The sequence below is a fragment of the Arctopsyche grandis genome, chromosome 1 (genome assembly GCF_051622035.1).
Source record: "Arctopsyche grandis isolate Sample6627 chromosome 1, ASM5162203v2, whole genome shotgun sequence".
Taxonomy (NCBI): Eukaryota; Metazoa; Arthropoda; class Insecta; order Trichoptera; family Hydropsychidae; genus Arctopsyche; species Arctopsyche grandis.
The window spans coordinates 31,420,683-31,438,958 of record NC_135355.1 but is presented as its reverse complement, the minus strand read 5'-3'; the positions used below and the strand labels follow the sequence as shown (position 1 = coordinate 31,438,958).

Here is an 18,276-nt window from a genome sequence, read left to right as displayed (position 1 = left end):
CGAAATATGCTATTTTAAAATTTTGATAAAATAAAAAAAAACTCAATTATACATATTTTATTTTATTTTATTGTTACAATCAATATACACTCATCATTACAGATCACTCCAATGTGACGAGTGTACGATAACGGTCAGAAATACAATAATATATATACAATCAGAATACATAGCATATAACAATTAATCAGTATAGAAATAATAATCATAGAGACATCTTTGGATTCTTTTTAGATTTTTGTGTACAATTTTTATACATATAATAAACACGAAATTATAGAGATGTCTATAGAGATATCTATAGATTTCAGATTAATGTGCATAATTTTTACAAATTATACACAGATTTTGTGACAACAGGAAATGATCTAATACCAATTTTCAGGAACCGTTTCAACAATGATCAGATAAAATTGGCAAACTCTGATAGAGAAACGATCGATTTGGAGTCACAAAACCCCCAAACCTAACCAGCAGTTTGATGAGGACTCGAGCCTTCGACCTCAGTGGTGCTAAATATATACGCTACCATTAAGCCAAACTGCTATGTATGTTTCAAATGGTAACGGATTATTTCGCACATTGCGATCGCGCGCACGACAATCATTGCCACAAAAATCGTGAATACGGAATATTTCGCGTGTGTGGCTTTTAATTTAAGGAGTTTTTGGGTGCCAAATGTTCTGTGATCAAGATTTTAGTGAATAATTGTTTAAATTTTAGATAGATTTATGATTCTATTTGATTATGAAATATGAATGACATTATCGTGTATGTACTGTAGGGATATAGCACGACTTGTACCATACGAAACTTGGTCGATAATATCACCTATTTCCCTAATCGAACTTAATCTGTACAAATGACATCTTCGCGTCCTGTTCTCGTACACGAAAGTCAGCCGTGGCCGAAATACTTCGTCCAGCTTACCCATAAAGGCGATCCGACTCGCTCCAGATACGCAATCACAAGTACACAGGAAATCCCAAGGAGCTACGCAACTACGCATCAAACATAGAACACAAAGGAAGACCTCGACCCCGCTGGAATCTTCCAGAACGTGATCTCACCAGCCCAGCTACACGTTACTCAAGCAACACCTTTATAAACCAGCGCATCGTCCCCAGATGCCAGTGAGCTTCAGGAACTCGACCTGGCTCGTTCCAGCGAATCACCTACCTAATTCGCTGTACATACAAATACACCTGTATCAATCGAGTAATAAAGATCCTCTTCAAAATACAACTGAATTTCCATAGGCCGGGAAACGGACCAAATCTTTAATCCGCCCTATAGTACAAACTTTTACTGTCATTCCTTTCTTTATATATTATTTATCACCTACAAAATGCAATGGAGGATTTTCTTTCACAAAACACATTGTTTCATGCATGAATATATTATGGGTAAGAATTTTAATTTAAAAATTTGAGGGGGATACACTTTTTTGATTTTTGTTAACTATCAAAATTCTTGTTGACGCCACAATTTGAAATTTACTAAAATAAATAGAAGTAGAGCTTTGCATGTTCATATTAATGATCTTGTTCAATACTAAATTTATAAGAAACAGCATACAATTTTACTTTTTGATTTAATATTGAAATTATCAACTATTATAGAACGGCCAATGATTAAAAAAATTGTTAGGGGAGAGAATAAAACGCATGTTTACCTTTGTTTTTTAAAATTTTGATTTGTTAAAAACCAATAAAATACAATATTGTCTTTACATTTACAAATATTCATATAAATTAAAATTTTGAATTTCAATAGTACACATTTTCCAGTTTTAAATATGATTAAATACTTAGCATATCAATTTTTCATTCATTACCACCTAAAATAGATTTTGCCGAGATTGAAACAATGCGAAAATTTGCACCAACTTTGTCGAATTCACCATAGAAAAATTTTGGCAATTTATTTGTAAGCATCCAAATATTACGATCTTCGTCAATCTACAAAAAAAAATTCAAAGTAATTATGAAAGATTAAATTTAAACGTGCTCATTTTTTACAAGGTTTTTTCTTACCTTAATATCAGCAGGAAATTCTAAAAGTGTTTCATTCTGTACAACCAATTCAAAAGTAGACTGGCTCAACACTGTATTAGTATTCCACATTGCCAGTCCATATTTATTAACCTATTTAAAAAAAAAAAAAAAAATTAGTATCAAAATATTTCTTTCTAGCATGAAATTTCATAATTATATTAAAAAAATAAAACCTGAGCATAAAATATTACTCCAGTCTTTTCATCAAAACAACTTGTAGTCGATTGAGTTTTAGTTCCTCGTTGACCTGTCACCTAATTTGATTACAATTTAATATGATTATCAATCTTATATAAAGTTTTGAACATCTGAATTTCATATCATTACTCTGAAATCATCGAAGAAACGCAAATCATTTGCCCTTGTCGAATTTTGCAACACTCCCGTAGAAACTTCAAATTGAGTAGTACTCGTCAAAGCGTGAAAATATAGTGTTCTATAACTGTAATATCAAAATTATCAATAAATATCATTATATAATTTTTACATACAAACACTATTATTGTTAACAAATATATTTACTTATCAGTATGTAAATTACTCAACGTCAGTCCTAGCACACCATCAGTCCAATGAGTTCGTATTCCACCGACTATGAACTCGCCGGAGAGTGGATCAGGATGGAAATACAAATGTTTTATCTTTGATGAAGTATTTTCTTTCATATTATACACTATAATGCTAAAGCCGGCTAGATCAGCAATATAAGCATATGCATTGTCACAAGTCGACGGAGTCACATCCACCACATATACGATATTAAAAATATTATTAAGTATTATGTGTATTGTTATATATATACAATATAAATAAATCACTTACAATGCTGCCTAGAAATGAAGTATCTTGCAAATCCGTATTTTTCAAAAAGTAGCGTCTCAACAGCTTGTCCGTTTTCAAGTCGTATATTAAAATTGATCTCTGTACAACGACTGGACCACCACCTTCGGTTGAAATTTAATATCAATACCCATATATGCATAATTTATAATGTTTTTACTATAACATACCCAACATGTTATCTTTTGCATTGTCTAAAACCCATAATCTATCGCATGCGTCAACCCACACCCGCATGACTGAGACTATTGGCAACGCCTCATCTGTGGACTTGTCGCTTAAGATATCTCTATTTAGAAGTAAGTTCATGTCCCAAGAAGGATACGGAATCAACAGGGGAGATTTGCTCTTCCCGATTTCGACGTAATTAAGTGTTGCAGCTACACCTGATTTCCATCTCGGCACGGTGACGAACATTTTATCCTTCCATCTCATCAGACCGAGAGGCACATTATTCTGGGGAATATACTCGCGCAATCTCAGAGCTTCAGATTTGATGGAATCATTAGGCCAGTTATATTCAATGTGATTCCAAGCAAATACTTCGTTTATTTCGACGGCGATGGCGCAATATGAGGTTAGCGCCAATAAGATGCATAATTTGACATACATTTTCTGTAATTGTTCAGTTATGCTTAACGGTTATTTCTAGCATTGTTAGTGTGATTGGAAATGTATTGCCTACATTTGTTTTTAGATATGATTAATCAATTGCATTTGTATCATTCATTAATATGTATTTGATTTCTAAAGCAATGACTAAGTAATATTTTATTTATCAAATAGTGATTACATTAATTATTGAAGTATCAGCAAAACTCAAATTGATACAAATCGATTTCTTAATTGCTTTTAATTAAGCAAAGAGAATATTTATCTGAGTTTCAAATTTGTAAACTAACACGGTATAAGGTTTCTGACACAACATTATTCTAATGTATTTTATGAATTTGAAATATAATATAAAATGTAAATGATTTATTTTAATTATTGGTTTATTTAATATATTTTTTAGACTTGCTCAATTAAAAGAAAATCACTTGGGCACAGTTATTATAAAACTAATTCATATGATAAATTTATAATGAAAAACACAAATAAGCAGTAAATGAAAGAAAAAAAAACACATCACCTGATAATAATACAAATATATGTAATTCAGTTATGAAGTACAAAACAGATGTACTTCTTATGAAAGTAGCAAGAAGACTGACCTTTTATTAAGCGTGCGTTGATAGTGTGCGATGATTGCTTATACATATTACATATTTATATTATATAACTTGCTATTAGGCAAATTAGTTTTCAAATTTAATTATCATAATAATGACACCATTAGATTTGATTTAAAAATACTTAAATTATTTGATAAAGGCATACAAATTTTTATTACTTATATATTATGTAAATGCGAAAAATGTCGGGTTAGGATATAATCAAACTCAACATAACATATTTATAGTTTACGTTTGTTGTTTATAGATTACAATATTGTATAAAATTAAGCGCAGACAGTTTCTTTGATAGCGTTTTCAATGGGTACACTAAAGATTCTGAAGTTGACATCGTTTGAATCCAGAGATTTGTAAATGTATTTTGGAAGTTTATTGGAAAGAATCCACAGAGTATTATCAACAATCTAAAAAAACAAAAAATAATATATCTCTTATCTATGTATTTCATAAAAAATATATCAACGTTTTAAGTATATTACCTTCAAGTCATTAGGGAATTCTAGAGTTTCAGCATTGTGGGCTATTAAAGCAGTATGCTCAGGTTTCAACGACATTTTTGAGTTCCAACAAGCAACACCGTTCTTCTTAACCTATTTAAAATTCAAATAATCATTTCTAAGTCACAAATTCAGATATGTAAACATGTAATTATTTTTATAAAACTATAAAATTTAACCTGAGTATAAAACAAAACACCAGTATTTTCATCGAAGATACTAATTGACGCTTGAGAATTTTCACCACGTTCTCCGACAAACTGTAAAATGTAGCATATATAAATATTTAATACAATATCATGTACTTACTCAATACTCAAATAAATAATTAGTTAAAATGTACCTTAAAATCGTTGAAATTTTGTGTATTAGTGGCCCACGTTTCGTTCTGAAGAATATTATTTGGTACTTCGAATTCCTTAGTACTCGACATTGCATGGAAGAAAACTCTTTTTATTCTAAAATCCAATGACAACACCATATGACAAGAGTGAAATTGAAAAATAAATCATAATCGAAGAACTTCAAATAGTACCCATCAGAGTTAGCTTTGGAAAGGCCGATACCAAAGATACCATCTGTCCATTGAAACTCGACTCCACCGATGTTGTACTGACCAGCCAAAGGATCGAAATAAAAATAGTGATGCTTTAGACGCCAAGAACTATCGTCAGCGAAGCTGTAAACTATCAGAGCGAAGCTGCCAAGATCGGGCATGTATGCAAATGCATTGTCACACATATCGGGATTTACATCAACTACCTAAAAAATAATATATTCTATCTTGAATAAGATTCTCGTTTGATTTAAATGTAATTTAATCATAAATTGAACTTACAATGTTGATCAAGTAAGAACTCTTCTTTATATCGGTATCCTTTAAAAAATATCGCCGTACTAGCTTATCTGTTTTCAAATCAAATATCACCAAAGATGGCTTGGCTATTGCTTTTCGTGCACCTGTAATGTTAGCGACACCGGTATCCATCACCCAAAGCCTATCGCATCCATCGACCCAAGATCTAAAGGCGGAAACTACTGAAGAATCGTCTTTTAAGGAATTATTGGTTTCCTCCTTTATGAAATTAAAGTCCCATGATGGGTACGGTGTTAATTTCGCTGACTTTTCTGATCCTAGTTTAATGTAGTTGAGTGAAGAAGCAACACCAGGTTTGTATCGTGGAACTGTTACAAACAATTTATCCTTCCATATGGATATACCATGAGCTAGATTGTTCTGTGGGATGTAAGCATCTGTTTTCAAAGCTTCTTCTTTAAATTCAGAGCTGGGCCAATTGTATTCCAACTGTTTCCACGAGAAGACTTCTTTGAGTTCTGCACCAAATGTTGAGCAGACCAAAGATATGATGCATAGCACTATTGTGCTTGACATGATCTGTTATAAAATTCGAACTATACATAGGTTACATACAAAACAAGTTAGGTTAGGTTAAGTTAATTGAGTGTGCAATTTTGTTATGTAATTTGAAGGCATTCATAGTTCAAGTGCCTGAATTGAATAATGATTTCATATTTGGCGCAGGTTTGATTAGTTTAACCTTTTCTATTGTTGGTGTTTGACATTGACATTCATTACCCAATTTTAATTCAGTGCAATTTTGCAGTTAGATAATAAGGTATGTATAGTAGAATAATAGTTGGACTCAAACATATAGAAAGATCTTACTTTTATGCTGTTTATACATATTATACTAATATAAAAAAAGTTTACAAAACTTGCTAAGTTTAAATATATTACTAACATTTATAAAGAAATGTATTTATCAGAATTGTGTAATAGAAGAATAATTCATGATATTTTATGTTTATTTGGTATTCTTAATGGCATCATCGACTGCTCTTAATTGGTGAGCTGAATCAGATTCCATGTACCGGGCAGATCAATTGCATGTAACCATATTCTTAATATGCCCAGGTTTATCACCAATTCATCGAACTTGGCCATGTCAAGATTGCATAGACAGGGTAATGAGCTGTATATGTTTGATTTATTTATGTAATGTCAGTTGATGTAAGCTAAAATGCGATTTATTCAAACATTTTTTTAACATGTTGTAGTTTCTTTTTTTTGTCTTTCTTTATATTTTTCTAAATTTTTATTAATAATTTTATTTGTATTGTATCTTATTTTTACTTTATCTATGTACGTAGTAACAATAGATGAAGTTTTCTGATCATGCGAAAATTCGAACTCGAGATTTTTACTGCGATTACTGATCACGTTTTCATGATCAAGAAAAAAATGTATGTGTGTGTGTGTGTGTGTGTGTGTGTCTGTGTATTTTAGGGATTTTTTGAAAACCGTTAGTCTTATCGAACTGAAACTTAGTATCGGTTAATGAAATTCTAATCGACACGATGTAAATTTTTTTCAAATTTTTAAGTTGACTGGAAATGGTACCTCCCCTTATAGGTGTCCTCTTTTTTTTTTAAGTTTTTGAATTCCATTATCTCCCAAACCGCTAACTAAATTAGACTGAAATTTTTTTACATGTAATAGAAATAATAATTTTTATAACCTTATATTTTTTAAATATTTTTATCTGAACTGAAAGTAGTACTTTTACTCTAGAGAATCAAGGTTTTTTATGTTTTTCTCAGAAACCTTTTGGTTTATTGAACTGAAATTTCATATCTAGTTTTCTTTTGTTTTGTGTAAAATAGTGATTTTTTTGACCGTATAAATAAGTAAATAAATATATATATACATATATATATATATATATATATATATATATATATATATATATATATATATATATATATATATATATATATATATATACTGTTTATACACATTTGTCAGTAAATTACTCATAATACATGAAATTTGATATAGAAATTTAAATTGAATTCATATCGTTTAAATCAGAGAGTTGGAAAAAAATTTAAATAATAATAACTATACAGTCTACAGTGTACGTTAGAGTACCAAATTAGGTGGTTTTAAATTGAAAACGAAATTTGTATAGAAGACAAATAAACAAAACATTCATATTTATATGCATATGCTTGCTTGGAATTATTGAGAACGAATGAAGAATTAGTATGTGAGAAACATGGGTAAGAAATGTTCCTGAATAAAACTTCAGAACATCAAAGGAAAGTTATACTGACAAATTAAGCAATATGTAATAAATAAAAGTTATGCTAAATTAATAGCAACAAAAATGAATTGAAAACTTTTAATCCTTTTACGACTGGAGAAAGGTGGGTAATGATAATCATTTAAATATTTTCAATATAACAACTTTATATGACTTTTGATAGATATTAGACATTCAACTCTAATCAAAATATTCAATCTACATATTATAAACTAGACTTACTGAAATCCACAAGACGAGTGTAAGGTTGGGTCGTCTCAAAGAGACTGAACGCTTAAGCCCACCTACCACATCAATTCTAAATAATTTGACCATTTATATCCAGCTCAATGTATATAAACTCGATCACTTATTTTATCATAGCAATTGAAGAAGGAATCAGAAGAAAATAAAATCAAATAACCTCCATCTTTTGTATCACATTGTTTATTAATCATGAAAAAAAATGTATAAATCTAGTACAAACACACTGGAAAATTAACCACAGATGGTTCCTCGGATAGCATCATCAACGCGAATGTTCAAAATTCTGTAATTGACCTCGTTGGAGCTCAACGATTTGTAAATAAACTTTGGAAGCTTATCGGACAGTACCCATAGTGTATCATCGGCTATCTGTGAACCATATATCAAATTTTAATTAATTATTTTAATAAATATTCAACAGAGAACTGCAAATAAGTACCTTAAGATCATTGGGGAATTCGAGAACATCTTTGCTGCTTGCAATTAAATCAGTATTGTCTGGATTCATAGGCTTAGCCGAGTTCCAGCAAGCGATTCCATCACGGTTGACCTAAAATTTTGGAACATTTGTTTATAAGCGGTTTCATTAACCTATCGAATATGGTTTAAATTATTTAATTTTCACTTGTGTGTAGAATAATACGCCAGTTCTTTCATCGAAATAATTGGCCGAAGCTTGGCTGTTGGGTCCGCGTTCACCGACCAGCTGCAATGCAATATAATTCATTTCAACTGTCACTTCAATTCTCTGTCATTAGTATATAGTTCATTACCAGAACAATACATACCTTGAAATCGTGGAAATTATGTGCGCTGGTAGCCCAAGTTTCGTTTTGCAATACCTTATTTGACACTTCAAATTCTTTAGTACTGGAAAGTGCGTGGAAGAAAACTCTTCTCAAACTAAAATTAAAACAAAAAAGCATTAAACTAGTCTGGAAATTCATTATATTATAAAATAGTCTTTCAGATTAGCAGAAAAGTGTACCCGTCAGATTCAATTTTGGAGAGGGCGATGCCGAATACTCCATCAGTCCATTGGAAGTCAACTCCACCAACTTTGTATTGTCCGGCAAGAGGGTCAAAGTGGAAGTAGTGATGCTTAATGCGCCAAGAGTCGTCGTCTTTGAAGCTGTACACGACCAAACCATATCCTCCTAGATCGGGCACGTAAGCGTATGCATTGTCGCAGTATTGAGGATTGACATCTACCACCTGAAATTATATTAATATAATTAATACATCGATGTATTAAATAAAACAATATTAAAATATATTTATTCACTTACAACATTGGCCAAAAATGAGTTTTCTTTCACATCCGAGTCTTTGAAGAAGTACCTTCTGATGAGTTTATCAGTCATCAGATCGAATATCACCAAAGAAGGCTTGGCGTATACTTTAGGAGAGCCTATTATAAATATGAAAATGAAATTAATTAAATATACTTAAAACTTACTTCTATGTATATACTTCTTATATTTTAATTGTTTAAAATAATATTAATATTTTAATTGAATTGAGAGTAAATAGGATATTAATTTTTATTGAATGATTTATTGTAAGGGAATACATTTCTTATTAAACTTCAATATTTATTTCATAACATATTGTTTAATTGTATCTGGGGCACAATATTTTGCTTGAGGATGAGAGATCTTGCTTGTTATGTTGTTAAATTAATTAATTTACAGACATGGCGAGCTGTTGCTGACCATAAGAGCAAACTATAGTTAAGTACATATGTATCAAGGCTAGCTGTATGAGCATATTTTAATTCTAAATGTCCTTTTAGTATTAGTTACTTTGAGGCTCTTACCGAGAATATCAGCGAGACCAGTATCCATAACCCAAAGTCTATCGCATTTGTCGACCCATAGCCTGAAGACGGATACTACTGTAGAATTATCCTTAAGTGTTTCAGTGGTTACTTCAGCCTTGGGGGCGTTGTCTCTACCCTTGGCTGTGACCTGTGGGTCTTGAGAGGTAGTTTCCTTTTCAGAAGGAAGGTAATTTGAGTCCCATGATGGATACGGAGTCAGTTTAGGTGACTTGTCTGAACCGATCTTGACGTAGTTGAGGGAAGAGGCTACACCGGCCTTCCATCTTGGTACAGTGATGAACAATTTATCCTTCCAGACTGCTAATCCTAATGGAAGATTGTTCTCTGGGTCATAAGCTCCAGTTTTGAGGGCATTTTCTTTAAACTCGGCATTGGGCCAGTTGTAGTCCAGCTCCTTCCAGGAAAAAGCTTCCTTGAGCTCTGCTCCAAGAGATGTTGCAGCTAATGCACATAATAATATTATGTGCAACATGATCTAAAGAAGAATTAAATATAATTTTAAATAATATATTGTAGTATATCTTGTGTTTATAAACATACATATTTATAAACTATTTTAAAATAATGATTCCTCAACAGACTTATATTTCAATACAGAAGGGATAAGTGATCTAATTTAAGTTGCAGCAATGGAGAAAGGTTTAAAAAACTGCTGTGATATTCTTATTGTGAAATGTGTGTACCTATGTATATAGTTTTATAATTTTACATACATAGATACACACATATATAGACCAGGAAGGCCTAACAGGTAACCCCAATGCAAATACCTGGCCAATTACAAATATCGATATACAATTTTTAGAATAATTTTAACAACGCATCATAGACATCTACGGATTAATTTTGACAAATTTTTGATAAACTTACATTTCGGAGCTTTTTTATATATGATTTTGGAAAATTTGCAGCATTTTTATACGAATCAGCGAAATTCGAGACGCTGAAAACTCGAAATCGCCAGGAATGGGTAAAGGTTGCTAATTTGTTGGAACCGTTTCAATGAAAATCAGATAAATTGGCAAACTCTGATAGGAAACGATCGACCTGGAGTCACAAACCCTGGTCTGGCCAGCAGCAACCAGTGGGACTCGAACCATGATCACTATGTTCGAAAGCATATATGCTAATCACTAGTCCACGCTGCTGGTTATTATTTCGTTTAATTAAATTTTAATGGTCAAAATATAAATAAAAATATGCAAATTCCTTTTAAGATCTGGAAAAAATATCCAGTATTTGTTGAAATAGTTAAAAAACAAAATATTTAATTATTTTAGTCGAATTGCCCGGCGTATGTAGGCAAAATTTGCAAATATAAGAAAATTTAATGTGAAAATTCCAAGTACCATGAGATAAAATACCAAGTGTTTTGGTGATTCCTAATTGAAAATTGTAAATATACATAACAGGGGAAGAAATAAACATTCAGCTTTACAAGTAGATGAAAGACTTTGATTTTTTTGTTTGTATATATTAGCGAGTATAATTGAAATGCAAATCAAATTCGTGATTGTAGAGCAAATTGCAAGCCCCATTATTATATTTGCATGAGTGGATACAAATTTGCTCAGTGCATCAGTGTTTTATGTACACAATACGTATTATAATAGTCGTTCCGATTCGACATACATATGTATGTCACAGCTAAACTACTGCTCAAACGTATACGAATATAATAACAAAAGAAAAAAAAACTTCGATTTGACATACATATGTACATATGTAAAAAACTTTTCGATTCGAAATGCATGTAGGTTGGTATGAATGAGAATATTTTAATTTGGCAGGCCTGTGGCGTCGCTTTGCGCGTCACTCGCTGGGTCGAGCCAGAAGCGAAGACATTAAACGAGTTGCGTAAAGATTTTGACTTTGAATATCATCCCGCACACATTCGTGGATCCTATATACATATGTATGTACGTCACAGCTAAAACAATGCCAACAAAACGTACGAATATAATTCGAATATAATTACAAAAGAAAAAAAAATCTATATATACTGTTTTCTCTAGGCAAATAGACTGTGCTAAGTCTTTGAGTTTCTACCGCCATCTATTGAAAATTTATTTGATTAATTAATTTTTCTATTGGTGTTTTATATTGTTTACATATAGGTAGGTAGGTAGTTTTTACCATTTTTTAAAATGAAATATAAATATTAAATTAAATATACATATTTAAAAGGTATTTGAAAAAAGTTCGACCGCGTGCGGATCGAACACAGAACCGACACATTTCTATTAATTTAATAACTTAATATGCCAACATCCATGTGATGATATTTCATCGGGTACAACACTTTTCAATTAAGTAGAAAAACTGCTTCCAAAAAACGTTTCCAAAAAAAATTGAAATATTATCCAAATCCAAAAAAAAAATGTTTCGCTTCAATTCATTGATTATTTAAACAGAGTTTCAATATGAATTATATTCATTGTATAGCTTGATTTGTTTTTTTCGACAAATAACTGTTTAAATATTTAGCACAAAAAAATAGCTAAAAACTACACGGAAAACTTGTTTTACTCACTAAAAAAAAAACAGTACTAATTATTCGAGCAAACTATGACTGGTACGTATTAGTTTCGCTTTAAATAATAATAACAAATAAATTCCCATCGAATAGAAGGCTTCGTTGACCCATTGATGATAAATAAAATTCAGTGTAATTATAAATTGCATCTGAACGTGCATAGCAAGGATGCAGCACGACTAAGTAGACCTTGCAAGTATTTTTTTTAAAGCGAGGTCGTTCAGATGTCATTCTTTGGCTTCCCTTGAACGTTGGTGAAAATAAAATGACAAAAAAGTCCTGATTGACATACATATGTATGAAATTTTTAGCACAGTGTGGTTAGAAATCGTTCACAATGTATTCGAGATGTAATTTAAATAATTCAATTAAAAAAGTTTGCGTATAAATCAACATTCGATATGTATAATGCATATACTATATCGGTGTAAGCCTCCTGTGCCAAAATACACCTTTCTATAATGTTCAAATTCAACTCGAGAATGTGAAAGCTCATGATACTATGCAATATGGAGGCGAAGTCGTTCATTTAATAATAAAATATAACGTGCAATTATCCTCGATTTTCGTTCGTTAGCTCTTTAACCTTTTCATACCTGCCACTAGAAATTGGTTATGCGTGCAACAGACGTTGATTAATTGTATGTATGTAAGTGAATCGTTGGGCAACATTTAACCGGTGCATACTAAGATGATGGCTTTGCAATACTTGGCACAATAACAACAACAACATAAAAAAAATGAGAAAGTTTGGGGATAGTAGTTTTATTTGCGATTTCGATTTTGACTAATGCGAAAATTTGTAAATTAGAAACTTTTAGTATATTTCTCGTTGTGGAACTGACTATTAGTGACGAATATGGGGCGTGATTTAAATATATAGGAAGTGTAAAAGTATATCAAGATATCAATTATACGATTTATCACAGTCAAAAGTTTTTTTTTTAATTAAATAAAACTGTTATACGCATGACTAATACGTGAAATTTCAACTATGCAAAATCGACTATAAATAAAGGTTGTGGCTATTTGCAGGTACAATATCTGCGAATTATTGGCTATTTGGAGGTACTATATTTGCGAATTATTGGCTATTTGCAGGTACTATTTCTGCGACAGGCGCAAAGCCTTCTGCGCATGCGCGTGAACTCGAATAATCCGATTATAATTTCTTACATTTAATGTATGCTAGACTTTTTTAATCAATCGTTCAGCAGCATAGCTCGGACGTTATGCTTCTGCTTACCGTCAAGAAGGTGCCGGGTTCTATCCCTGAATGAAAATGAATTTTTCAGAGTATGCTGTTGGTCAGACCTGGATTTGTGACTCCAGGTTGATCGTTTCCTATCAGAGTTTGCCAATTTTCTCTGATTTCATTGTTGAAACGGTTCCCGGAAAAAAAATTGGCTAAAAATCCTTCCTACCTACTATGTCACCACTATTTGAAAAATTTGATTGATGTACAATAAAAATTTATGTACAATTCATAGATGTCTCGTTAATTTGCGAGTTTTTTCAGTGTCTCGCAATTCAACGACTTATAATAAAAATGCTGTATTTGTATTTGTAATTGGCCAGGAAGGCGCATTGGGATTTACCTGTAAGGCCTTCCTGGTATATATGTAAAATAAAAATAATAAAAAATAATAATAAAATTATACAAGAGGCAAATAAATTTCGCACGTCATTATAATAGATTTATATCTTTTAGCTAGTTCGCGGCTTGTATAATACTTGTATGTAGGTATTATACGTTGTATATGATAATAATTTTCTAACAATTAATAATATTAACTAATTTGAATTATATTTTTTACTCTACGTCATTTTACGAGTTCGAACTAAATATTAATAGGTTTAAAACCAAATTTTAACAGTAAACACGCTGACAGTGACAGTTCACGCGCATGCGCAGAAGGCTTTTCGCCTGTCTTATATATAGTACCTGCAAATAGCCAATAATTCGCAGATATAGTACCTGCAAATAGCCAATAATTTGCAGATATAGTAGTTGCAAATAGCCACAACCATAAATAAATCATAAAATATATTGTATGTAAAGAGAAAGTATTGTCAGTTCGATTTTATAGATATTTTAAATATAAAGACCTTTATAATGCTATTTATTATAGTCGAAAGTTTTTAGTGTTAAATTTTATTTATTACTAGTGGCTTTACCCGGCTTCGCTCGGTATTTGTAATATAAACCGCTTAAACATGGCTAACGTAAGAGTAAACATTAATTTGTTTTTTTATTAAATTTATTTGAATCGAAAAAAACATTCAACGATATCGATATCGTCGTCATAGAAACTTCAATTTATTTTTGATGCTTCCACCCAAACCTTACATACATATGTAGATACAAAGTCTCTTTCGAAATTATATAGTAGATGAGTCATTTAAACAAAGCTACCATTTTATTTCGATATTTAGCCTGTTGTAATGCATATAAAAAGTAGACAAATATTAATTAACTTTAGGAGATATTAAAAGTATAATTTTAACAATTATTAATTGTTAAATTATTTTTCAAATAATTAAAAACGGTATATGTATTTATATAAGTTTCAATATTGAGAATGTTTTTAATATGAAACTACAAAATATAATATTAGTTAGTGGATAAAAATAATATGTACATATATGTATGTAATAAGAATTATATATAAAACCGAAACAGCGTCTGTAATTCATTTCTGATTGGCTGTCGTCAAAGCCGTTTCTGATTGGCTGTCGTCAAAGTCGTTTCTGACTGGCTAGATTGGTCAAAGACGTTCGTGATTGGCCAGTCGTTAAATAATATTAATTTTTTTCGAATCAAATAAATTTAATAAAAAATCAAATGAAGATTTACCGAGCGATGCCGGGTAGCGCCACTATTATTTCATAAATTTTATATTATATTGCCTCATTTATGGTTTGTATAATTTATGAAAGTTTTTCATATTTATTGGGGGATCGCATTTACGAATATGTTAAATTAATTTTAAAATGCTCAATATTGATACAAAGTCGATCAACTATTAATTACTGCATATGTAAATATTTTAAAGTATGGCCTTGTGTATTACATATAATATTTACTTATGGTTGGTTGTTCGAAGAAAGTGCATACAACACAATGGTACCAGAAACAACGCCGATGATGAAGCTATTTATTGTTTTTTTGCAACGCGATCGATGAAATATGTACGAGAATGGAATTTAAATGCGAGCAAGTTGGTTTATAAAATATTTTCAATTGATATTACAGTACTTTCAGTTAATGAAAGCGTGTGAAAAAAAACTTACTGAAGTGTGTGCAGTTTGATGGTCAGACGGGTACTGTGCGCGAATCGGTCAACCGGTCAGGTTTATATAAACTTTTATCTTCTCCAAAGTGATAAACACGTTCATATTTGAACCAGCGTCGTTGTTAAATAATTAAAATTAAGAATTATAAAAAAAAATATAGAAATAATTGAGTCCATGGCAAAAACCCCAATTTTTTTTAGAAAACGTTAAACATTCACTTCCTGTTTGTAGAATTTTCTCGGTATTATATTTATTATTATATGTAGAAATATCATATAAACGTATGAAAAATAATAATTTAATTGAAAATAATGATTAAAACTGAAAATACCCACAACAATTACCATTCCAAGTTGCATTTATATTTTGCCATATTTTTTATACGACAAAATATTGTAGTTTTTCAATTTAATTTCAAACACTAACCAAATTCAATTCAATTAGTTTATAATATAAGACTGTATACCCAATTGATTATGTGTACCATGCGTTGGCCAGATTTACATAAACTTTAAAACCATTTAAGGCAAGTACCTAATCTACCTAAGTTTCCATCAACTCAAAAATCAACTAAAATACGTTTCCAGACATTTAATTTAATTTTCTTTCATAGATTTTATTGGACGATTCTGTCAAATATTATTATAGTAACCGTAATGCCGTAAAAATAATACATGGAAAACGGAAACAACTAGAATACGTAGCGGAAAATCACGTTTTCCACCAGTTGTTGTATTTGCATATGAAAAATGAAGTTCGATTTTTCTTATGAATTTTGACTGTATTTTTCATGATTTTTCGAAATATATTTGTAATGAAATCAAAATCAGCAGCAATGTACTAATATATATTTGTTTTTATTAAATCTACGGTTATGCATAAGTTTTACCTATTAATGAAAATTTTGGTATTTTTTTAAATACAAAAAAAGTATCAGTTTTTTCCTACTTGACAAATTTTTGCAAACTTATTTCGCCTATTATTTTTTCTGACGATTTCATTTGTTTTTATTTGATTGATAAACATTAGAAAAATAAAAAAAATACTAACTAACCAACATACCACTTTTAACTTAGTATTAGTATTAGCAATTGACTGTGAGATTTTGGTGTTTTTACTAAAAATCAAAAAAAAAAAAAATGAGACTTTTGACTGAGGAATGTATGTATGGCTCAAAATGTTCTAAATTATATGAGCTATCAACCCTTTAAGGCCTTGGACTTAGATTCATAGCACCTGTATAGTATATATTTAAATTTCAGTACAGTTTTTAAAATATTTAAAAACTAAAAAAATAGTATTAAAACGATGATTTTCCTTTCAAGTAATTTACTTAAAAAAAACAAAAGAAATAAACACAATAAAAAATGCATAATCAGAAGAATAAAGTTGCTAATTTATGGAGATTGCTTCTGCAAATTTGGTTGCGATTAGTTAAATAGTTTATTGGGAACTCTTATGTGTGTATGTACATATAATCTTATAAAAAATATATTATACATACATATAATATTGCACTGATACTTAATGTTATATATAAAACCTATTATATTTAAAGGATCATTTATCACTGTGTAGATAAGAGCAAAAAATAAAAATAAATAATTGAATATATAATATAATACACGTATAAACCGGTTGAACCAATTTTGAAACCATCTTCTTTAATACGATGATATCTGAACCGGTCGCCGAAAGCGCTATCGTCTTCTAGAAACGTCAAGCTTAATACATCGTTTTTCAGATAGTCTTATCATGTCCTGTCAATCAGTGTTATTGATAATCTATTCGCATATTTGACCATCGCCAGAGTCCCCCAAACATAACATTTTTTTCAATCGTCAAAAAAATTGCATAACTAGATGTAGTAATTTTTTTTTGTAAACCTGTTGAAGGTTATCAAGATCTTCGGTACCCAAGCTTGTGTGTATGTCTTTATGTAGATCTGAAACGAGTACAAAAAATGCACTTACAATAAATTCAAAACCAGTCAAATGAAGTTCTAAACGACGACAGGAAACGTGGGGTAATTATACTCGATCGTGTCTTGCGCATGCGCAAGGACACCGCAATGCCTTTCATTTCTCACGAAGAGATGCTGGAAAAACTACAATTTCCCGATTACATTCTTTAGTCTAATATAAAGATAATATTTTTTATGATTTCCTTTAAATCACTGGTTCTTAACGGGGAGTGCGTGCACTCCATGGGGTGCGAGAAGGCATCTCGGGGGGTGCGGGAGGCGTATTTAACAATATAAATTTAGTTGTGGTATTTGAAAACTATTTTAATATTCGACGGCCAATTTTTCTCGTGACGCTTTGGTAGCTTTAACTAAAATAATTTCATTTATAGCAGGATATCGCGTCAAGCTCTCTCCTCATTTCTCGCAAACAATAACGACAGTTTTCTCAGAATTTGCACACCGTCGTCTCTACTGGTATACTGTTTACAATTGTTTTTACGACAGTGGCGATAGCAAAAAAACTATAGATAGATACATAGATAGCAAAAAACTTCTTGAGACTAGCATGTGTACACACACGAAAGTTCGATTGCAAACATTATCTACCATTTTAAAGCAGAAACAAATACAT

At 30.8% G+C, this 18,276-nt stretch overlaps 3 protein-coding genes across 3 annotated transcripts; all 3 read right to left on the bottom strand.

Moving 5' to 3' along the window:
• Window positions 1-1,826: 1,826 nt before the first annotated feature.
• LOC143910700 (protein yellow-like) lies at window positions 1,827-4,107 on the bottom strand. Its single transcript, XM_077429293.1, has 8 exons — window positions 4,030-4,107; window positions 3,068-3,512; window positions 2,881-3,001; window positions 2,580-2,807; window positions 2,385-2,499; window positions 2,231-2,311; window positions 2,037-2,147; window positions 1,827-1,961 (listed from the first exon to the last, which is right to left on the bottom strand). Exons 2-8 carry the CDS (start codon window positions 3,507-3,509, stop codon window positions 1,827-1,829), a joined length of 1,233 nt encoding a protein of 410 aa, XP_077285419.1. The 5' UTR covers window positions 3,510-3,512; window positions 4,030-4,107.
• LOC143919686 (dopaminechrome tautomerase-like) lies at window positions 4,030-8,060 on the bottom strand. Its single transcript, XM_077442127.1, has 7 exons — window positions 7,980-8,060; window positions 5,468-6,025; window positions 5,165-5,391; window positions 4,973-5,087; window positions 4,809-4,889; window positions 4,612-4,722; window positions 4,030-4,536 (listed from the first exon to the last, which is right to left on the bottom strand). The coding sequence occupies exons 2-7, from the start codon at window positions 6,020-6,022 to the stop codon at window positions 4,399-4,401; spliced, it is 1,227 nt and encodes a 408-aa protein (XP_077298253.1). The 5' UTR covers window positions 6,023-6,025; window positions 7,980-8,060; the 3' UTR covers window positions 4,030-4,398.
• Window positions 8,061-8,157: 97 nt separating this feature from the next.
• LOC143910043 (L-dopachrome tautomerase yellow-f2-like) lies at window positions 8,158-15,802 on the bottom strand. Its single transcript, XM_077428394.1, has 8 exons — window positions 15,677-15,802; window positions 9,823-10,321; window positions 9,293-9,414; window positions 8,992-9,218; window positions 8,792-8,906; window positions 8,629-8,709; window positions 8,443-8,553; window positions 8,158-8,372 (listed from the first exon to the last, which is right to left on the bottom strand). The coding sequence occupies exons 2-8, from the start codon at window positions 10,316-10,318 to the stop codon at window positions 8,235-8,237; spliced, it is 1,290 nt and encodes a 429-aa protein (XP_077284520.1). The 5' UTR covers window positions 10,319-10,321; window positions 15,677-15,802; the 3' UTR covers window positions 8,158-8,234.
• Between the last annotated feature and the right edge of the window lie 2,474 nt (window positions 15,803-18,276).